Source organism: Microcaecilia unicolor, chromosome 1, assembly GCF_901765095.1.
Source record: "Microcaecilia unicolor chromosome 1, aMicUni1.1, whole genome shotgun sequence".
In the NCBI taxonomy this organism is placed as follows: Eukaryota; Metazoa; Chordata; class Amphibia; order Gymnophiona; family Siphonopidae; genus Microcaecilia; species Microcaecilia unicolor.
In genome coordinates this window covers 105,167,013-105,191,145 of record NC_044031.1, presented here as the reverse complement: position 1 = coordinate 105,191,145, position 24,133 = coordinate 105,167,013, and the positions used below count along the sequence as shown (strand labels likewise).

The window sequence follows — 24,133 nt, the reverse complement described above, 5'->3', positions numbered from 1 at the left end:
TCCTCGGCCGATAATAGAAAAAAGAAGGGCGTCCCTGATGAGCACTTGGCCGACTTTACTTGGTCCATTTTTTTTCACGACCAAGCCTCAAAAAGGTGCCCCAACTGACCAGATGACCACCGGAGGGAATCGGGGATGACCTCCCTTTACAACCCCAGTGGTCACTAACCCCCTCCCACCATAAAAAACAAGTTTAAAAATACTTTTTTGCCAGCCTCTATGCCAGCCTCAAATGCCATACTCACGTCCATCGCAGCAGTATACAGGTCCCTGGAGCAGTTGTATTGGGTGCAGTGTACTTCAAGCAGGCGAACCTGGGGGGGGGGGGGGGTTGGGGGGGCTCAGCACCCAAGGTAAGGAAGCTATGCACCTGGGAGCAATTTCTGAAGTCCACTGCAGTGCCCGGTTGGTGTCCTGGCATGTCAGGGGACCAGTGCACTACAAATGCTGGCTCCTCCCATGACCAAAGGGCTTGGATTTGGACGTTGTTGAGATAGACGTCTTTGGTTTCCATTATCGGCAAAAACCGAGGACGGCCATCTCTAAGGTGGACCTAAATGTCAAGATTTGGGTGTCCCCGACCATATTATTGAAACGAAAGATGGACATCCATCTTGTTTCGATAATACGCGTTGCCCCACCCCTTCGTGGCACCGTCCTTACAGTTGGGCACCCTTAGAGATGGTCGTCCCCGTTTGAAAATGCCCCTCTATGAAGCTAAAAGCCTGAGGGCAGGGATTTAACCCCACCACCTGACTCTACAGGGGACATGATGATACAACAACCATTATCAAAGCAGGAGGATTAAACTGCCATCGGAAATAAATGAAGCAGAGATGATCTGGTATTAGAGTGCTTTCCTGATACAGATTTATGCTTTGGAAAACAAATCCTGCTATGCTCCTGTGCACTTCCAAAACTTATACAATTGTTATTGCATAAATTCACAGCAGGCCTGTTGTATTTTTTTGTGACTTTTGCACAGTTTTCTAAAGTATTTTATTTGTGATGAGGATCTATATAGAGAAGGTAATTTTCCATGTGTAAACATGGCTTTGACTGCAGAAATAACCGTTTATAAAACTACTTGCTGAACATGTTGCAAACTTACATGCAGACAGCATGCATACATGTAACTTTACCTAGAGTAAGCAGAGCTAGAGTTGGGGCAGGATTTTCACTTGTGCATAAAAAAATTGTATGTGCTAAAAAGGAGGTATAAATGTAAGCACACAGGGGGCAATTCTAGAAAGTGGTTCATAAATGCAGGTGCCTCAAAGTAGCATACTTAGCATCAGTTCCATAACCGCATGGCATTAGGGTGCACCTAATCTCTTATAGAATAAAAGCGCAAAGTGGCTTTGGCGTGCCAAAACTTAGGTGCCACCATTTAGGTCAGGTTGATGGCTGGTTGATGGCTGGTGTACATTGAGGGGCATAATGGAACAGAAACGCCTATCTCCATGGGCGTTAATCTCCGAGAACGGGTCCGTGAAGGGGCGGACCAAACTGTATTTACGAAAAAAATAGACGCCCATGTTTTATTCGCCAATGTGTGAGCTGGGCGTTTTTGCTTTTCAGCGATAACGGAGAATGAAAGCGCCCAGCTCAAAAACGAATAACTCCAAGGCATTTGTTCGTGGGAGGGGCCAGGATTCGTAGTGCACTGGTCCCCCTCACATGCCAGGACACCAACCGGGCACCCTAGGGGGCACTTTTACAAAAACAAAAAAACAGGTAAAAGAGCTCCCAGGTGCATAGCACCCTTCCATTGTGTGTTGAGCCCCCCCAAATCCCCCTCAAAACCCACTGCCCACAAGTCTACACCATTACTATAGCCCTAAGGGGTGAAGGGGGGCACCTACATGTGGGTACAGTGGGTTTGGGGGGGTTGGACGACTAATAAGCATTAAGCAGCACAATTGTAACAGGTAGGGGGGATGGGCCTGGGTCCACCTGCCTGACGTCCACTGCACCCCCTAACAACTGCTCCAGGGACCTGCATACTGCTGCCTGGGAGGAGGGTATGACATTTGAGGGTGAAAATAAAAAGTTGTGAAACATCATTTTTTTGTGGTGGGAGGGGGTTAGTGACCACTGGGGGAGTCAGGGGAGGTCATCCCCAATTCCCTCTGGGGGTAATCTGGTCATTTAGGGCACTTTTTGGGGCCTTATTCGTGAAAAAACAGGGTCCAGGAAAAGTGCCCTAAATTCTAGCTACAAACGCATCCATTATCGGCGAAGGGCGCCCATCTCTGTTCGGGTGATAACCACGCCCCAGTTCCGCCTTCGACACGCCTTCGACACGCCCCTGTCCACTTTGTCCGCATCCGCGACGGAGTGCAGTTGAAAGCGACCCAAATTCGGCTTTTGATTATACCGCGTTATTCGTTTTTGTGAGATAAACGCCCATCTCCCGATTTAGGTCGGAACTTGGGCGTTTTTCTCGTTCGATTATAAGCTGGATTGTGCACTATGCAGCACATGCAGCTGATATTATTTTATAAGTTGTGTGTGCCACATGGTGACACACCTATGTCACACCCATGCTCCACCTGTGGTTCTGGGTATTTGCTGTGTGAATTGCATGCCAAGTTTATAGAATAGCACCAAACACTTACATGCCTAAATGCCAATTAATGGCACCAATCCCATGCAGAAGGGCCTCTATTCTGTAAACTTTGGTGCACACAGGCGATCTTCATGTCCATCAGCCACCTAGCTATCTACATGCCTAATGATCGAATCAGCAACTACAACAGCTGTCCTAACCTTTCCCTCCTGGGCAGAAGCTCCCGGAGATATATCCTCAGTGTGAGGATATATTGCAGTCCCTGGTGGACAGGTCCTAGCTACAGGATACTTCACCAGGGTGATGCTCTCCTTTTAGAAGACCTCACTCCTCCAATGCAGCACAGGGGCTGCCAGACTGGAGGTGGGGCTTCTGTACAATGTCCCTGTAGGTCTCCTCTATGTACCTCTCTGTCTCCTTCAGCTCCTCTAAATCTGCTACTCTAGTCTCAAGGGAATGGACCAGTTCTCTGAGAGCTAGGAGCTCTTTGCATCGAGCACACACATATAACCTCTTGACAACTGGGAGATAATCATAAATGTGACACTCAGTGCAAAAGACTGGATAGCACCTCTATTGCTGCTGGACTGCTGTGTGCAATCTTAGTATTATTGAGTTGTTTAATCAATTAAAACTTGTTAAGGTACTTGGGATATTAGACTAATATAAAGAGTCTTAAGATTATATACATAGTAGATGATGGCAGAAAAAGACCCGCACGGTCCATCCAGTCTGCCCAACAAGATAAACTCATGTGTATACCTTACCTTGATTTGTACCTGTCTTTTTCAGGGCACAGACCGTATAAGTCTGGCCAGCACTATCCCCTCCTCCCAACCACCAGCCCCGCCTCCAACCACCGGCTCTGGCACAGACCGTATAAGTCTGCCCACCACTATCTTCGCCTCCCCACCACCAACCCCTCTTCCCCCCACCGGCTCCACCACTCAATTTCGGCTAAGCTTCTGAGGATCCATGGTATATTGTTGAGGGGAAGAGGGGGTGGTGGTTGGGAGGCGAGGATAGGGGTGGGCAGACTTATACGGTCTGTACCAGAGCCGGTGATGGGAGGCGGGACTGGTGGCTGGGAGGCGGGAAATACTGCTGGGCAGACTTATATGGTCTGTGCCCTGAAAAGGACAGGTACAAATTCAAGGTAAGGTATACACATATGAGTTTGTCATGGGCAGACTGGATGGACCATGCAGGTCTTTATCTGCCGTCATCTACTATGTTACTATGTTACTATTGTGTGATTTATTTAGTGCTTGCTTCTCAGAAAGTAATAAAATGTAATTAAAACTTTGTAATAAAAACTCCCTTCTTGTTATCCTAATTAGAATGGACTATAAATTAAGATTATAAATGGTGGGCGGGAGTTGTGGAGGTAGAGGGGTATGAAGACTGAACTATGCCCTGCTGTGCCTTCTAGAGGCTATCTGTTAATGCTACAGGCAGTGACAGTTAAGTTTCTATCTCTGGCAGAAAGTTCACGTTTAAAACTATGGGGAAAAGGGTTTTAGACTATGGAAACTAGTTAATAAAGTTTAATTTTTAAAATTCAAACTGTCTTTATCAATAAACCTACAACTTCTCTTTTATCCCCAATCTTTAAATCACCAAATCACAGATCAAAATAATGTTCACTTACTTAGAGAAATGTCCTCTTCTTCTTCCAGAAGACAGATTCTTTCTAATCAGAAGAGTCTACATTGATGGCATCGTTTCCTTACAACAGGAAATTAGAAATTGCAGGATTCTCTCCAACTCCGGGCTGAACTAAATTGCTTTATTTCTCATGGCAAAACCTCATAACAGCAGTCTCAAGTTTAAAACTAGAAACTGGCAAGGGGGCACTAGAGAGCTTGCTGCTGGGATTCATATTTGAGCCATATGATCTCTGAGAAACAGGCCAAAAATCAATCAGCCCTGCAACTGCAAATCACATTGCTATGACTTGCAAATGCTTATTTTAAGCAACAACTATCTTAGCCAGTGGTCAGACAGATCAAGTTGAAGTGGCTTTTGTGGTATCATACAGACCCAGGTTCAAACAAGCCACTCCATCACCACCAAAAATGACTACTGGCTAGAAAATTAAAACTGAAACTTCCTTTTCCTAGAGTTGTCTAGTTACCTAGTTTCCAAGGAAAACTTTTTGGCCAGGTCTGATTTAGATCTTAAATTCCAAAACAGTGTAGTATTTGTAGTCTCTGATTCTACTTATTGAAATCAATGCTGCAGATCCCATAATGCATCAGGATGGGGTGGTAATCCGTCGTTCTTAAGAAACCTTAACAAGTGGAGGAGTGGCCTAGTGGTTAGGGTGGTGGACTTTGGTCCTGGGGAACTGAGGAACAGAGTTTGATTCCCGGCACAGGCAGCTCCTTGTGACTCTGGGCAAGTCACTTAACCCTCCATTGCCTGCCGCATTGAGCCTGCCATGAGTGGGAAAGTGCGGGGGTACAAATATAATTAAAATAAATAAAAATCAGCCAGATAAGTGGAATACAGATCAGGAAAATCTCATAAGACTGTGATTACATTGGACTTTATTATGCAAAAAAAGATCTGGAATATATGCAGCAAACAAATATAATGGGAGGTAGTAGATGAAGAAGAAACTATGTAATATGTTGTAATATAACATTAAAAAATGGTTAAAAGGGACCCCGTTGAGAGGAGAGAATGTGTATGAATGGTAGAATGAGAGATAAATAAGGCATGAAGTATTATTTAAAGTTTGTAAAAGTATGCACAGAGTAAAGAAAGTAGTAAAATAAAAGACAGAGATATAACAGAAAATTGTGGAACTGTTACTGGATGTAGATATTATAATAGTGTAACCAGTTAAAAGATGTGGAGGGGCATAATCGAAAGGGGCGCCCAAGTTTTCCTGAGGATGTCCTCGCAGGACGTCCCGGTGAAGGGGCGGGGAAACCTGTATTATCGAAACAAGATGGGCATCCATCTTTCATTTCGATTATACGGTCGGGGACACCCAAATCGCGAAATTTAGGTCGACCTTAGAGATGGTTGTCCTTAGAGATGGTCGTCCATGATTTTCAGCCATAATGGAAACCGAGGACGCCCATCTCAGAAGCGACCAAATCCAAGCCATTTGGTCATGGGAGGAGCCAGCATTCGTAGTGCACTGGTTCCTCTGACATGCCAGGACACCAACCGGCCACCCTAGGGGGCACTGCAGTGGACTTCACAAATTGCTCCCAGGTGCATAGCTCCCTTATCTTGTGTGCTGAGCCCCCCTAATCCCCCCCCCAACACCCACTCCCCACAACTGTACACCACTACCATAGCCCTAAGGGGTGAAGGGGCACCTACATGTGGGTTCAGTGGGTTTGTGGTGGGTTTTGAAGGGCTCACATTTACCACCACAAATGTAACAGGTAGGGGGGGATGGGCCTGGGTCCGCCTGCCTGAAGTGCACTGCACCCACTAAAACTGCTCCAGGGACCTGCATACTGCTGTCAGGGAGCTGGGTATGACATTTGAGGCTGGCATAGAGGCTGGCAAAAAATATTTAAAAAGTTTCTTTTTAGGGTGGGAGGGGGTTGGTGACCACTGGGGGAGTAAGGGGAGGTCATCCCCAATTCCCTCCAGTGGTCATCTGGTCAGTTTGGGCCCTTCTTTTTTCTATTATCGGTCGAGGACACCCATACGTTAGGCACGCCCCAGTCCCGCCATTCTCTTTCGAAAATAAGCCTGATAGTAACCCATTAGTAAACAAATGCATATTTATTAGGGATATCCTGAAAACCTAACTCATTGGAGACCCTTGAGGACTATAAGTGAAGACCTAGGCCCTAGAGGATAATTTTATGAAGACCACCTAATTTATGTGCATACCTGCCACATATATTACACCATTTTTCTAAGGGAAGTATACAAATGCTTTCCTTTTGAAAATTACCCCACAGAATGTATACACAGATATGACCCGCTGAGAAAAAAGATACCAAAAGAGAGGAATGTGATTTAGTAATACCACAAAATAGAAGAATATCAATTGCCTAATCCTGCAAAATATCAGCCTCAGGTATGGACTAATTACATCTTTAAAAATGAGAAATGTTTATCAATTTAAAAAAAACTAATTAGCCCCAGAAATCACATACCCCACTTTAGGTACCTGCAGTTTTTAGGCTGTAGAACGTGAAAAACATCAAAGTTGTGGGAAAGAATTGCATAGTCCTATTCTACTGACCCTATCGTACACAAAACTTTCAAAAATGAAAGTTGCCCTTCCAAAATTCTATAACCTTTATCTCTATTATTTGTAACCCCACTTTAGCGCCTTTTCGCTCAGCAGGTCACACATATATACAATTGCTCTTGTCACACACAAATATACAAGTTTAATTCAGAATTTAAGTACTGCCATACTGTGTCAGACTAAAGATCTATCAAACCCATTATCCTGTTTCCAACAGTGACTAATCCAGATCACAAGTACCTGGCAGGACCCCAAAAAGTACATAGTTTCAATGCTGTTCACCCCTAGAGATACAAATATAAGACGTTTCACTCACTATAAAACTTATACACTTCACACCAAAGAGAGTATATGTCCAATTATGTGCTATCAGGTGATAAATTATTGCGAAATGTGGGGCTAAATCAGTGAAACAGTTGACAGCTATCAGCAGTTAATTGGGGCAGAAGTAATAAAAACTGCCCTCACTTTTGAGCTCTCATTTCAATGCCCTTTTCATATCATGTCTAAAGAGAATCCACGTACGTGGAGAACTCAATAGATCCCACGGCACGTAAAGTGCAGACAAGGATTTAAAAATGGTCTTTAAAAAGACCGTTTGTTAAATGATCCTGACGCTGCACTTGTCTGCACTTTTCTCATTCGTGACTTGAGTTCTCTTCATCACGTCACTTGACTCCTGATGTAGGCCATCCGGCCAAAACACAACGTTGTGTCGAGTCATTTTTAACGTGGAATTGTGTTATTATTATTTGTTTGAATATTATTACATTTTGTTTATTTTAAACTTAACTTCAGGTCCAATTATTGGATAGCCTGGCTCATATTCCCACCTTTTTGTTTACACTTCTCACATCATGTAAATATCCCTAAAGAATTATAAGAACCAAGAGCTAAATTCAGCATATGGGGCCAGATTCTATACATGGCGCCTAAAAACTCTGCGCAGAACTAAGCGTATTCTATAAGATTTAGGCACGGTGTATAGAATATGCTTAGTTGATACCATAGTGCCTAAATCTATGCATGCCCATTTACGCCAATAGAAACCTTGTGTACGTCCCTATGTGTAGATTTAGGCACATTGACCCTTACTAGTACTACTACAAATCATTTCTATAGTGCTACCAGTACTCTGTAATTAAGAGTGGAAATTTTGAAACACCCATAAAAATGCCCCTTTTATGCTACACGTGTTTATTTTGAACTGCATGCTTTGCAGTTTAGGCGCAGTTCTTTACAGAATACGCTTAGCAATTTCCACACATAAATTGTGATAATTGCCAATTAATGCTCATTATTGCTTGTTTAGTGCTGCTAAAAATGCTGATTGCCTTGTTACGTCAATTAAGTTACGCATGTATCTCCAAGTGGAATCTAGGCGCCATATATAGAATCCGAGGGATGGCGCTGAAACAAATTGCCATTGGATGGTATTCTACAGAGTGCTCTGGGATGGGTGCCCTTTAGAGAATAGTATGCAGTGCTGCTGAAATCCATGCCCAACTTTACAGCAACTGAAACCAGGTGAAACTCCCGGCATGCAAATTGGGCACGGATCCCCCTCATTCTGTAAAGGAATGCCCCTGGCCCACCCATGTTCATATTTATTTATTTATTTATTTTCAGCACTTCATATACCACAAGTGATCCCTAAGGCGACTATAAGGTTTACTATTTCTATTACAGGTACTTCATTGTGCCCCCCCCTTTTCAGATCCGCGTGGAAATACTTAGGCGCTATTCTATAACTGGGCGCATAAGTGTGGCTCTGTATGGATCTTCCATTTCAGTGCCTTGCTTCTGTTATAATGCTTTTCTGTGCCAAAAAATCAGCATGGAAATAGCGCATAATGGGGTCTGTTTACTAAGATGCACCTAACAGATTTAGCGCGCATTAACGATTAGTGCATGCTAAATGATAAGATGCCCATAGGAATAAAATGGGCTTCTTACCATTTAGAGCATGCTAATCATTAGCGCACCTTACTAAAAGGACCTCAAAGTTAGGCACCATATATAGAATTCCCTAGAGGGTGTGCACCTCAAGTGTATTAAATATTAATGGTGTGCCCTGATAAGCAATCAAAAATGAAACATCAACATGTCCATACTGTAATCAAAATAAATCCAATAAAGCAAGGCTGAACAGCAAAGTCAATAAGGCAAATAAATCCAGATCCACTTTTCTGAAACAGGCAAATTCCGGTTCTATAGAGCCTTGTTTCGGCATCTCTTTCATTAGGAACTGTTGTCTGTGTGTGGGAACTGTCTGACTGCCAGTAGCACATTCACGTTCAGCTGCTCAGATAAGATGGCGGCCAGCCCAGAAGTGGATTCCATCGTTCTGCAGAAAATGACCAGCAACATGAGAGCAAGATGACATCACCCCCACCGAACTTTACTGTAACTCAAATGGAGAGCTAGAAGAAAATATTCCATTCTAAATTGTCGTTCAACCCCCCATTTAAGAGAGATTGCAGCTCAAAAATCTTAATGAATATTGTTGAATAAGGTCATCTAAAATTCTGCAAGTAAGCAAAGGCCCCAGTTTGGTGGCAGGGCCACATGCATATACAGGGTGTACGTACATAAGTTTAAGCACATGCATCTCCTTTGCCTGGGACACTTCTTTATATCCAAAATAATTTCTTTTCCAAAGTGCACTCTCCTCCCTTCGCTTTGCAATATACACTCTTACCTTCAGAGGTGGATTTCCCTTCAACACCTGTGTCTCATCCAAACTAATCAATTACACACACAGTCTTTTGTGAGGTGTTCCAACAATATTTACTTCAAACTTCTGCAAAATGGATTTGACTTGATTTCATTAGTGAGATAGGAGCAGATGAATGAAATTATGATAATAAAGAATTTTTCTCATTAGAGTTTCATCAAGGTGATAGTCAAAAACACTAAAGTGGTCAGAAACAGCCCTGCATAATTCTTTTTTTTTAACTTTAATTATGGGCCACATTTATGGGTACCTTTGGCCATTTACATCTAAATAGCCAAAGTTTGCCTTTTAAAAATGGGTTGGGTTGGGAGCATTATGTGTCTGGTCAAAAAGTTATCCATTTAAGGGCTCCTTTTACTAAGCAGCGGTAAGCCCAACATAGGCTTACCGCTTGCTATACAGGAAGTACCGCCGGGCTACCGCAGCAGCCTGGTGGTACTTCCCACCCCTAGTGCACTGTCATTTCCAGTGCTACAAAAATTTATTTATTTTTGTAGGGCCAGAGTGTACCCAGCAGTAATTGGGCAGTGCCACATGCTGCCTGGTTACTACTACTACTTAACATTTCTAAAGCGCTACTAGGGTTACGCAGCGCTGTACAATTTAACATGGAAGGACAGTCCCTGCTCAAGGAGCTTACAATCTAGGTTACCGCTGGGTTAACGTGGGAGCCCTTACCACCACCTCAATGGGTGTCGGTAAGGGCCCCCCCAAAAAAAAATGGCCACAAGACAAGTGCTTTACTTGCCACCCAGCCATTTCCTATAGGAAAGCGAGACTTCCCTTTTACCAGCTGCTGTAAAAGGGAGCCTCGGCACGTGTGTAAAACATGCGCCGATGGTAGTGCTGGCCCCCTTTTGCCACAGCTTGGTTTAAGGAGCCCTAAATGATAGTATTCAGCCACTAGGCAAGACCTGAGATGGATCCATGTTTCAGCGGTCTGGCTGCCTGCTTCAGGGGTCACCAACAAAACTTCTGAAGCCTCTGCTTTATATGTGGTACCTGATACAATGATATGCACAAGTGTTCAGCAAAATACCAGTGGTGTTGCCAGCGGAGGGCAGTGACATCAATTTGCAGTTTAAATTTTTAAAAAGCACCATCATCAGACAAAAAGAAGTCTTGCTTTGGTGCCTCAATAAAGTCTTTCATTTGCTATTCCCATACTAAGAGTCGTGTAGTGTCACTCTTTACTTTGTGTTGCTCTTTGATTCTTCGTACAGTGGTGGAAATAAGTATTTGATCCCTTGCTGATTTTGTAAGTTTGCCCACTGACAAAGACATGAGCAGCCCATAATTGAAGGGTAGGTTATTGGTAACAGTGAGAGATAGCACATCACAAATTAAATCCGGAAAATCACATTGTGGAAAGTATATGAATTTATTTGCATTCTGCAGAGGGAAATAAGTATTTAATCCCTCTGGCAAACAAGACCTAATACTTGGTGGCAAAACCCTTGTTGGCAAGCACAGCGGTCAGACGTCTTCTGTAGTTGATGATGAGGTTTGCACACATGTCAGGAGGAATTTTGGTCCACTCCTCTTTGCAGATCATCTCTAAATCATTAAGAGTTCTGGGCTGTCGCTTGGCAACTCGCAGCTTCAGCTCCCTCCATAAGTTTTCAATGGGATTAAGGTCTGGTGACTGGCTAGGCCACTCCATGACCCTAATGTGCTTCTTCCTGAGCCACTCCTTTGTTGCCTTGGCTGTATGTTTTGGGTCATTGTCGTGCTGGAAGACCCAGCCACGACCCATTTTTAAGGCCCTGGCGGAGGGAAGGAGGTTGTCACTCAGAATTGTACGGTACATGGCCCCATCCATTCTCCCATTGATGCGGTGAAGTAGTCCTGTGCCCTTAGCAGAGAAACACCCCCAAAACATAACATTTCCACCTCCATGCTTGACAGTGGGGACGGTGTTCTTTGGGTCATAGGCAGCATTTCTCTTCCTCCAAACACGGCGAGTTGAGTTCATGCCAAAGAGCTCAATTTTTGTCTCATCTGACCACAGCACCTTCTCCCAATCACTCTCGGCATCATCCAGGTGTTCACTGGCAAACTTCAGACGGGCCGTCACATGTGCCTTCCGGAGCAGGGGGACCTTGCGGGCACTGCAGGATTGCAATCCGTTATGTCGTAATGTGTTACCAATGGTTTTCGTGGTGACAGTGGTCCCAGCTGCCTTGAGATCATTGACAAGTTCCCCCCTTGTAGTTGTAGGCTGATTTCTAACCTTCCTCATGATCAAGGATACCCCACGAGGTGAGATTTTGCATGGAGCCCCAGATCTTTGTCGATTGACAGTCCTTTTGTACTTCTTCCATTTTCTTACTATGGCACCAACAGTTGTCTCCTTCTCGCCCAGCGTCTTACTGATGGTTTTGTAGCCCATTCCAGCCTTGTGCAGGTGTATGATCTTGTCCCTGACATCCTTAGACAGCTCCTTGCTCTTGGCCATTTTGTAGAGGTTAGAGTCTGACTGATTCACTGAGTCTGTGGACAGGTGTCTTTCATACAGGTGACCATTGCCGACAGCTGTCTGTCATGCAGGTAACGAGTTGATTTGGAGCATCTACCTGGTCTGTAGGGACCAGATCTCTTACTGGTTGGTGGGGGATCAAATACTTATTTCCCTCTGCAGAATGCAAATAAATTCATATACTTTCCACAATGTGATTTTCCGGATTTAATTTGTGATGTGCTATCTCTCACTGTTACCAATAACCTACCCTTCAATTATGGGCTGCTCATGTCTTTGTCAGTGGGCAAACTTACAAAATCAGCAAGGGATCAAATACTTATTTCCACCACTGTAGATGTTATCTCCTATTTTCCTGTGGATAAAGTATTCAGCCACTAAACATACAAATTATCTGTGCTGCAGAAAAAAACAGGGATAAAGTTAAATAGATATGTTTGGGGCTTTGTTTTAGAAGCCCTATTGGCAATGTACAAATATTGCTACCCAAGAAGCCTCTTTTGACATTTCTTGGAAAGGAATATTTCCATTTGGTGCTTTATGAACTATCAAGTAAGTTTTATCTGACTTTGCCTTGGGAGTAAACACAGAACCCCTAACAATTGGTGTATTGACTGTACATTACTGTAATATAACTGTTTTACCCCCGATGAAGACATTTTCAAAACATGGCCATGTCGGGTATCTGATTTATGGTTTAGTTAAGATATTTTATCCTTCATTGGTTCCTAGATATACTACCAGAATTATACAGGTCCAGACCTCACAAGTGAATTCTGATTTATATGTTCTGTTTACAATGGGGCTCTTAATTTTATCTGTATTATCTGAAACATTTCAGTAGCACCACTTAGGGGTGTAATTATCAACGTGGGCTGCCATTAAACATGTTATGTTATTAACTCATGCTATTTTAGCACAGATCCCATTTTATCAATGAGACCTAGTTAATAATAACTGGAGTTAACAGTAAAATAATCTTTAACAGTAGCCCACGTTAATAACTTCCCCCGTAGATAGATAGCACCACTTAAAATCTGTATAAAGTTAAATGGATAAGATATTTGTTTAACTTTATAAGGTCAGCCCATGCCTGAAAACTGATCTCATCAAGGCTAACATTAAGGGAAGATAAAATGGATATACCATAATCTTCTGTAAGGCACAGTAATTTGATATTTTTACTTAGGTGAATCCGCATTCACCAACATAAAAACATAATCAAATTATTGCCCTCTTCCACCAGTATGGATAATGGTATCTGTACATTCGCAGCACAAATACTGCTACCTAGGCAAAAACAGGCAGATGCCAGTCAGGAGGCAAAAGTTATGAATGGATATTGCATAACAAAAACTCCTCATGTAATTTCCAGGGTATACTTTATACCTTCTTCAATGCAGATCTGAAATATGAAGGGCTTTGTACCCACATTCTGCAACCATACAAACTCTGCAGGGAGTTACATTATTACCCTGTTAAGGTTTTTCTTGGCAATCAATGAAAAAGTAAGGTCCTGATATTTAAAAGCACTTATTTAGATAATATCACATGGCACAATTCCCATATAGCAACATTGTAGCAAGTACTTAATGCTTTTAGAAATAGAATATTTTTAAAAATATTTTTTTATGTGCTCATAGATTCTCTTAAGGACTATCACAGATCGGCTGGTCTTATAGTGTCCACTGGCCACTAATCATTGCATATATTTTTTCATTATATTCATACCTTTTAAAAACGTACAAACTTGTACATAATCTAACGATTATAAAATTCTTAGCTTTATGGTCTCAGGTCCCGATATGAGCACACAAAAAATTATTTTTAAAAATTCAATTTAAAAACTATTATATTTCTAAAAGCATTGAGTACTTGCTACAATGTTGCTATATGGGAATTGTACCATGTGATACTAATATTGATTTTTCCTATGTATATTTGTGTTTCCCATTGTTTTGTGATGGTTTATTCTTATTTGGATAATGGCAGTCACTACATAGGTACATAAGTACATAAGTAATGCCATACTGGGAAAAGACCAAGGGTCCATCGAGCCCAGCATCCTGTCCACGACAGCGGCCAATCCAGGCCAAGGACACCTGGCAAGCTTCCCAAACGTACAAACATTCTATACATGTTATTCCTGGAATTTTGGAGTTTTCCAAGTCCGTTTAGTAGCGGTTTATGGACTTGTCCTTTAGGAAACCGTCCAACCCCTTTTTAAACTCTGCTAAGCTAACCGCCTTCACCACTTTCTCGGCAACGAATTCCAGAGTTTGATTACACGTTGGGTGAAGAAAAATTTTCTCCGATTTGTTTTAAATTTACTACACTGTAGTTTCATCGCATGCCCCCTAGTCCTAGTATTTTTGGAAAGCATGAACAGACGCTTCACATCCACCTGTTCCACTCCACTCATTATTTTATATACCTCTATCATGTCTCCCCTCAGCCGTCTCTTCTCCAAGCTGTATAGCCCTAGCCTCCTTAGTCTTTCTTCATAGGGAAGTCGTCCCATCCCCGCTATCATTTTAGTCGCCCTTCGCTGCACCTTTTCCAATTCTACTATATCTTTCTTGAGATGCAGCGACCAGAATTGAACACAATACTCAAGGTGCGGTCGCACCATGGAGCGATACAACGGCATTATAACATCCTCACACCTGTTTTCCATACCTTTCCTGATAATACCCAACATTCTATTTGCTTTCTTAGCCGCAGCAGCACACTGAGCAGAAGGTTTCAGTGTGTTATCGACGACGACACCCAGATCCCTTTCTTGGTCCGTAACTCCTAACGTGGAACCTTGCATGACGTAGCTATAATTCGGGTTCTTTTTTCCCACATGCATCACCTTGCACTTGCTCACATTAAACATCATCTGCCATTTAGCTGCCCAGTCTCCCAGTCTCGTAAGGTGTAATTTTTCACAATCCTGTCGCGATTTAACGACTTTGAATAACTTTGTGTCATCAGCAAATTTAATTACCTCGCTAGTTACTCCCATCTCTAAATCATTTATAAATATATTAAAAAGCAGCGGTCCTAGCACGGACCCCTGAGGAACCCCACTAACTACCCTTCTCCATTGTGAATACTGCCCATTTAACCCCACTCTCTGTTTCCTATCGTTCAACCAGTTTTTAATCCACAATAGGACATTTCCTCCTATCCCATGACCCTCCAATTTCCTCTGTAGCCTTTCATGAGGTACCTTGTCAAACGCCTTTTGAAAATCCAGATACACAGAAACTGGTTTTGAGCGGTTCCAAGATGGCGCTCTGACTGGTTGCACCCGAGTTAGCTGCTGAGGTGACTCTGTAGTTTTTTTTGCTGATTTCGCCGCTTCTGCAACCTCTTTGATGGGGAAACGGAGGGGGAAAGTTAAGGAGCGTTCCTCGGCTCCTGAAACGTCCTCGGCGCTACGGCAATCGACTCTTCAGTTCCCGAAGCAACTACCGGGACCTCGGGGAACTTCGACCCCCTCTGCCGCTCTCGACGCATCGGCGTCGATCGAAAGCGCCGACGGGGCTTCTCTGAGCCCTGTAGAACGCATTGCCCCGCCTCAACCCGGAAGGGAATCGCCGGCAGCCCAAGCAGGGAAGGAGAACGTAAACGCTCAGCCAAGCCTGCTCGAGGGAAGGTCTGCGACGATAGAAAATGAAATCCAACTGAAAGAAACACTTCTTCAATCAGCCTCTCAGGTACTTCCTTTGGAAATTGTTTCTAAACTTTCGCAAGTTGGTATTCAGACTCAACCCTTTCCTGGAAATTTAGGCGTGATTAAACCTGCAATTGTGACACTTGAGTCACTATGGGACATGGTGCATAATATTCAGGTCTCTATGCAACCTTCAATAAAAGAAAATACTGAACATATTAAAACTATTTCTCAAGCTGCGCTACTTCAAGCACAGGCATCAGCACAACAGGCCTTGAAACTGGAAAATTTACATATTAAATTACAAGAGAGGGGAACTTTGGAGTCAGCTTTGATTAAGGATAATATTTTTCTTCATAAACGGACAGAATACCTGGAGAATCAGATTCGGAGACTTAATCTTAGGTTTCTCAACTTCCCTAAGTCGCCTTTAATTTCACCGATTGAAATGGCTAAGAAATATATTGTGGACATTCTAGGAATGGACAAGGATTCATTGCCCCCCATAACACGGGCCTATTATATCTGGAACCCACAAGGGGGTGATGGACATCTCCCAGGGAAAGGGGATGGAATGAATTTAACTTCATTCCTAGAGAGCTCACTGGAGATTGTTACACAGAGGTCTACGTTGCTTGTTACTTTTGCTTTGGAGCCAGATCGTAATGCAATATTAAGACTTTCCCTAAGACACTTAGAAAACCTGTTTATGGGATCAAAGGTCCGTGTTTTTCCTGATCTCTCAAGACCCACTCAAGTTAGACGCAGGGCCTTTTTGGAAATGCGTCCGAGAGTGTTGGCCATGGGAATAAATTTCACTTTACGATTTCCTTGTATTTGTAATTTAATGCTTGAGGGTAAACAATTTCAATTTGTTGACCCTAAACAGTTAAAAGAATTTCTTGATGCTAGAGTAGATATGAATGTTATATGCCCACCATAATATAGCAGGCTGGGATCAGTAACCCCTAGGTAGCAACTGGTGGGACTTACTTAATTGCTTTTGATATCTATTTCTTTATTCTTGGAACCAATGTTTCTTTATTTTTAGTGGACAAAATGGCTATAAATTTTACTTTTCCTTTTTTTTTTTTCTTTTCCTGATGTAAATGCCTATTACATGATCATAATTTGTTGTGAAATAATGATTTAAATTAATAAATAAATAAAATAAAAAAAAAGAAAATCCAGATACACAATATCAACCGACTCCCCTTTGTCCACATGTTTGTTCACTCCTTCAAAGAATTGAAGTAAATTGGTCAGGCAAGATTTCCCCACACAAAAGCCATGCTGACTTGGTCTCAGTAATCCATGTCCTCGGATGTGCTCTGTAATTTTGTTTTTGATAATAGCCTCTACCATTTTCCCCGGCACCGACGTCAGGCTCACCGGTCTATAATTTCCCGGATCTCCCCTGGAGCCTTTTTAAAAAATGGGCGTTACATTGGCCACCCTCCAATCTTCCGGTACCACGCTCAATTTTAAGGATAAGTTGCATATCACTAGCAGTAGCTCCGCAAGCTCGTTTTTCAGTTCTATCAGTACTCTAGGATGAATACCATCCGGTCCAGGAGATTTGCTACTCTTCAGTTTGCCGAACTGCCCCATTACGTCCTCCAGGTTTACCGTGAAGTCAGTAAGTTTCTCCGACTCGTCCGCTTGAAATACCATTTCCGACACCGGTATCCCACCCAAATCTTCCTCGGTGAAGACCGAAGCAAAGAATTCATTCAGTCTCTCCGCTACGTCTTTGTCTTCCTTGATCGCCCCTTTTACCCCTCGGTCATCCAGCGGCCCAACCGATTCTTTTGCCGGCTTCCTGCTTTTAATATACCGAAAAACATTTTTACTATGTTTTTTTGCCTCTAATGCTATCTTTTTTTCATACTCCCTCTTGGCCTTCTTAATATGCGCCTTGCATTTGCTTTGACACTCCTTATGCTGTTTCTTGTTATTTTCAGACGGTTCCTTCTTCCATTTTCTGAAGGCGTTTCTTTTAGCCCTAATAGCTTCCTTCACCTCACTTTTCAACCAGGCCGGGTGTCTTTTGGACTTCCGTCTTTCTTTTCTAATTCACGGAATATGTATGGCCTGGGCCTCCAGGATGGTATTTTTGAACAGCGTCCACGCCTGTTGTACAGTTTTTACTCTCTCAGTTGCCCCCCTAAGTTTTTTTTTTACCGTTCTTCTCATTTTATCATAGTCTCCTTTTTTAAAGTTAAACGCTAACGTATTTGACTTTCTGTGTACAGTTACTTCAAGGTTGATGTCAAAACTGATCATATTATGGCCACTGTTATCAAGCGGCCCCAGTATCATAACGTCCCTCACCAGATCATGCGCTCCACTAAGGACCAAGTCTAGAATTTTTCCTTCTCTCGTCGGCTCCTGCACCAGTTGCTCCATAAAGCTGTCCTTGATTTCGTCAAGGAATTGTATCTCTGTAGCGTGTCCCGATGTTACATTTACCCAGTCTATATTTGGATAATTGAAGTCACCCATTATTATCACATTGCCCATTTTGTTCGCGTCTCTGATTTCTTTTATCATTTCTGTGTCTACCTGCTCATCCTGGCGAGGTGGACGGTAGTACACTCCTATCACCATTTTTTTCCCTTTTATACATGGAATTTCAACCCACAGTGATTCAAAGGTGTGATTTGTGTCCTGCTGAATTTGTAATCTATCTGAGTCAAGGCTCTCTTTAATATACAATGCTACCCCTCCACCAGTCCGGTCTACCCTATCATTACGATATACTTTGTACCCCGGTATGACAGTGTCCCACTGGTTATCCTCCTTCCACCAGGTCTCAGTAATGCCTATTATATCCAATTTTTCTTTTAGTGCAATATATTCCAACTCTCCCATCTTATTTCTTAGACTCCTAGCATTTGCATATAGACATTTCAGAGTATGTTTGTTGTTCTTATTTGCATGATGCTTAGTACCTGACACTATTGATTTGACATCTTTTGTCTGATCTTTAGTTGTATTTAAGGGCACCTGGCCTACCACGGTCTGTTGTGCAACCTCACTATCCAGGTAGTGCCAGGATGTAGTGAGGACAGAGTGTGTGTTCTGCCTAACTCTTCAGGTAGTTGGCGATATTCAGCCACAATCTGTTTAGGCATGTGGATAAAGTTAGAACAGGAAAAGTGCTTATACTGCATAGCTATCCAGATGGAGACTGAATATCACTGCTGTCCACATAGCTAGTGCATGACACTGCTGAAAAGGTATATTCAGCACAATCCCTTCTCGGTATTTATATCCCGCTTCTATCCTCAAAGAGTCGAAGCAGGTTAAAGCAAGATGATAATAATTGCAAGAATCAAGAAAAGCAATTGCTAAATCAAACATTTAGATACTTATCAAAAAGGAAAGTCTTCAACGGATTTTTTTTAGGTACCCTTAGGGCCAGATTCTATATATGGTGCCTAAAAAATCAGCAGGGAACTAAGCATATTCGATAAAATTTAGGCACGGTGTATAATATATGCTTAGTCAATACCGTAGCACCTAAATCTACGTGTATCCAATTACACCAATAAAAATCTGGTGTAAATCCATGCACGTAGATTTAGACGCACTGACCCGAATTCTGTAATTACGCGTGGAAATTTTAGAATACCCATGAAACGCCCATAAATTTGTCCATAAACATGCCCCTTTTAAGCTACATGCATTTATTTTAAACTGCGCACTTTGCAATTTAGGTGCAATTCTTTATAGAATACGCTTAGCGATTTCTATGCATAAGTTGTAATAATTGTCAATTCGTGCTCGTTATTGCATGTTAAATATGTTAAATATGCTGATTACCTTGTTCCGCAAATTAAATTGTGCAGTATCTCCATACAGAATCTAGGTACCATATATAGAATCTGGGAGTATATGCAGGTAATTTCTCTTCCCTAGAGGGCTCACAATCTAAGCTGATGTACCTGGGGCAATAGACGGTTAAGAGACTTGCCCAAAGTCACAAGGAGCTGCAGTGGAAATCAAACCCAGGTCGCAAGGATCAAAGCCCATTGCACTAACTATTAGGAAAGACTAAGCTGTTGCCTAGGATGGTATCTTCATGGGGTAAAAAAGATCAGCTACAATCAAAGCAAAACAATAAGTCCTGACATCCACATAAACTCAAAGGATCATAGCACATATTTAAACTTGCATTTTTCTGTGTGATAATCATGAATATTCAGTTTATTTATGGAAATGTTAGGGGGGAAAGTTGCAGGGTAGGGGCCTGAGAGTTAATTAAGGGGGGTATATGGCTAGAGGTTTATCTAGGGTGCACCAGCTCTGCAGTGGTACCAGCAGGAGGGTTTCCTAACACCTGCTGCCAGTGATGATCAGGACTCTGAGAAATGATAGGGAATAATCCCAGAGGAGCTGCAAATGGGTTGGTTCAATTTCAAAAAGGAGACTGCCTTGAGGGAGAGTGTAGTCTTGCTCTGAATATAGCCTTGATCAGAGTCCAAACGTCATTCCGTTATTAGCTCAATCTCACATTGATCTGCAGTCACTTGATAGGGTTAATTGCTGTCTTTTTAATTTTGTCCTATTAGGGGCTTTTTTACAAAGCGGCGGTAAGCCCAACGCATGTTAACGCATGTTAATCTGGAACTATCGCTGGTCCAACGCAAGTGTGCCATTTCCCACACTAGGGAAAACCATCCCGTATTTTTTAGCGGGGGAATCAGGCAGCACCACACGCTACTCAGTTACTACCGCATTAGCACCGGGGCCCTTACTGCCATCTCAGTGGATGGTGGTAAGAGCAATCTTACCACATGGCCGTAGCTATTTTCAGCCTTTTTTACCCACTGTGGTAAAAAGGGCCACAGCACACGGCAAAAATGGCCCCCACTGCTAGCACAGGGCCCTTTTTACAGCAGCTTGGTAAAAGGAAACTTTAGCTTGTTCTGTACAGCCTGGCTTTATCTTGCAATTGTTCTTCCTTACTTCTCTTATGTCATGCCACATCCTTTGTTTCTTCACAAGAAGCTAGAGAGAATTCAATCAAGTTGTAAAGACTTATGCATTTACTAGGCCTTATGAAGTTCTCCTCTGTTCTATTGTTTCAGATGGAACAAGCATGTGATGATATAGATCAGATGTTCAGCGATTTACTGGGGGAAATGGACCTCCTGACACAGGTGAGTTTTTAACAGTTTAGAAACATAGGGGAATTGTTTAAAAAACATTCTCTCCTCATCCCTTGCCACCACCTTTCTTGCCATTACTATTCAACTTTACAGAAAAATTTCCCAGACTGAACACATATTGGTTAAAAAAAAAGTGTTAACCTGACTCCATTTGCCTGACATCTTTATGCTAGTGCCTGCAAGCCAGTGACAATGGTACTGGTAAGATTTGAGTGTGTGGCAGAGCTGCAGCCTCCTATACAGAACAGAAGCAGTTCTTTTACTGTCAGGATTTTCCACACACTTTGTTATCTTGAAACAAGAACACGGTAGGAAAAAAGAAAATAATTTCATGGAACAATTGTGATAGCCTAAGTTTGCCAATGATGTGGAGGGACATTTTCGAAAGAAACGTCCAAGTTGCGATTTGAACGTCTTTGCAAAACGCCCAAATCCAGGGGCGGGGAAGCCCATATTTTTGAAAAAAGATGGACGTACATCTTTCGTTTCAAAAATATCATCAGAGACATCCAAATCCTTAAATTTGGATGTCCCTAGATTTGGACGTCCTTGGATCTGGACGTTTCTGACTTTCGGCAATTTTCGAAACCAAAGATGTCCATGTCAAAAGCATCCAAATGCAAGCCATTTGGACGTGGGAGGAGCCAGCATTTGTAGTGCACTGGTCCCCCTGACATGCCAGGACACCAACCAGGCACCCTAGGGGGCACTGCAGTGGACTTCATAAATTGCTCCGAGGAACATAGCTCCCTTACCTTGTGTGCTGAGCCCCCCAACCCCCCCCCCCCCCAAAACCCACTACCCACAACTGTACACAACTACCATAGCCCTTACGGGTGAAGGAGGGCATCTTTATATGGGTACAGTGGATTTGTGGTGGGTTTTGGAGAGCCTGCTGTTTCCTCCACAAATGTAACCGGTAGGGGGGTATGGGCCTGGGTCCGCCTGTCTGAAGTGCACTGCAGTACCCACTAAAACTGCTCCAGGGACCTTCATGCGCTGTTATGGACCTGAGTATGACATCTGAAGCTGGCACAAAATATTTTTAAAGATGTGTTTTGAGGGTGGGAGGTGGGTTAATGACCACTGGGGGAGTAATAGGAGGTCATTCGCGATTCTCTCCGGTGGTCATCTGGTCATTTTGGGCACCTTTTTGTGCCTTATTCATAATAAAAGCTCATCCGGGTGAAAACATCCAAGTGTTCGTCAGGGACATCCTTGTTTTTTTCGATTATGGGTCAAAGACGTCCAAGTGTTAGGCACACCCAAGTCCCACCTTTGCTATGTCCTTGCGACAGACTGCGGTTGGAGACATCCAAAATCGGGTTTCGATTATACCGATTCGGACATCTCTGTGAGAAGGACATCCATGTTCCGTTTTATGTCGAAAGATGGACATCCTTCTCTTTTGAAAATGAGCCCGATAATGATTCATTTCCATGGTTTGGAATAAAATTTAACAAGCAAGAAAATTGTATAACATGAAATCTTTTTATTGAACAAATAATACATTGTGAAGTCTTCAGGAGTTATCACTCCCTTCCTCAGCTCCAAGCAGAATGAAAAAAGATGACATAGCCAGAAAACAGAAATCAGAAATTGCTTTTGCAATGTCAGTATTAAAGGAAAGTAGATCGCATGGGTCTGATATGTGAGAATAATAAGAAGGCGGCTGAAAGGCAATACAATTATTCCTGGTAGTGGAGTTCAAATAACCCCAAGTCTCTGTTAAGGCCTTTTGTGTAAGTTCCAAAGTATATGATCATTTTACATTCAAATGTCTTATGTTCTTGGATTGTTCTGAATTTCTGTACTAGTGTCCTGCAGTGGCAAAGCCAGACTTCACATTTATTTTTTTTGGGGGGGGGGGGGCAGACTTAACATGAGGGGTCACCAGGCATATAGGTGTGAGTGCCTTAGCATGCACCTGATGACAGATGTCTAAGTAAATAGTCTATCCTGCACCAAGCATAAACCCTTTACATACTTATGGAAACTTTCGGCTCCTTTTACAAAGCCACGGTAGTGATTCCTGGCACGGCAAATGCGACAAAGCCCATTCAATTCCTTTTCAACTTTGCAACTTAGAAATTACGTGCACCATGTTACAGAATACACTTAGCAACGAGAGCACATAAATTCCAATTAAAGCCAGTTAGTGCTTGTTAACATCCAATTATCAGTTCTGATTAGTTATTAACTAATTAAACCCCCTGTTTACAAAGCCGCACAGCACTGCCAACATAGCCTATTCAGGTGAATGGACTGTGTCGGCAGTGACGCATTGGCAGCCACTAGCGCAGTTTTGTAAACAGAGGCCTAAGTTATGCACATTCTTATGGAATACATATGCGTAAATCGATATATAGAACCAAGGGAAAACAAATACAATAAAATAATTAAATATCAATTCAAAAGGCAAATGTTCAATCAAATTCAACACAAAAAAAAATAATATATAAAAGCAGCAGCAAAAAATAATATATAAACTGCTCAGAGCAATTTATTTATTCTTAGATTTAAGATACCACTTTTCTTGAAGCTTGAGGCAAGTATATAACATACAACAGATTACAATATTGCAATACATTAGGTGGACAAAATAAAATTCCAAACAAGTGAATGCTAGTACTGGAACACTGTATAAACGCTGTATAATCTGCCTAAATTCGTTTTCACATTCCTGAGTTCATCTCATGCTAAAAGACTCTGGCACCTTATAATACTTTCCTCCATCACCTTTCCTATGCTTTTGTTTTTGATTCATGGTGTGAAGTCATGCATCAACCCAAGCATTCAACTCACAATTTCAGTAATTCTTCACAAAATGCCTATAATATCCACAGAAAAGAACGAAGCTCTTAAAGTTACCTGGACATGGCCAGCTAGTGAAAGCAGCTATCTAGTCCATAGCTACTCTACTCCTGGAAACATGCCCCACATGTTTAACTTTTGCCTGTCAAAATTTACATTTGTTCTGTGACAATTTTAGCCCACATTGTGCCAATCGGTCCAGTACCTTAAGCAACCTTTCCTCATGTTCCTCCAAAGCAAACACAATTAAATCATCCAGTTATATTAAATGAGTAGTAAATTTATATCCCCCCCCCCCCCCCAGTTTTCTCCATGAGGCTCTGAAAAGCAGCAGGGGCTCCTGACACCCCCCTGGGGGAGTCAGTTAAACTAGTAAAATCCCAGGGGTCATATAAATGGGTTAAACTGGAAAGAGGGAAAGGAAAATGTATCTATATCGGAGTGATATACAGACCA

The 24,133-nt window shown here is 42.4% G+C and overlaps 1 protein-coding gene across 1 annotated transcript in view; it reads left to right on the top strand.

Annotated features, from left to right (window-relative positions):
* APBB1IP (amyloid beta precursor protein binding family B member 1 interacting protein) overlaps positions 1 to 24,133 on the top strand; it is a 247,373-nt gene that overhangs the window by 56,209 nt on the left and 167,031 nt on the right. Inside the window, exon 2 of the mRNA XM_030199285.1 lies at positions 20,783 to 20,854. Coding sequence (XP_030055145.1) covers positions 20,783 to 20,854 — 72 coding nt within the window. The remainder of the gene's footprint in view (positions 1 to 20,782; positions 20,855 to 24,133) is intronic.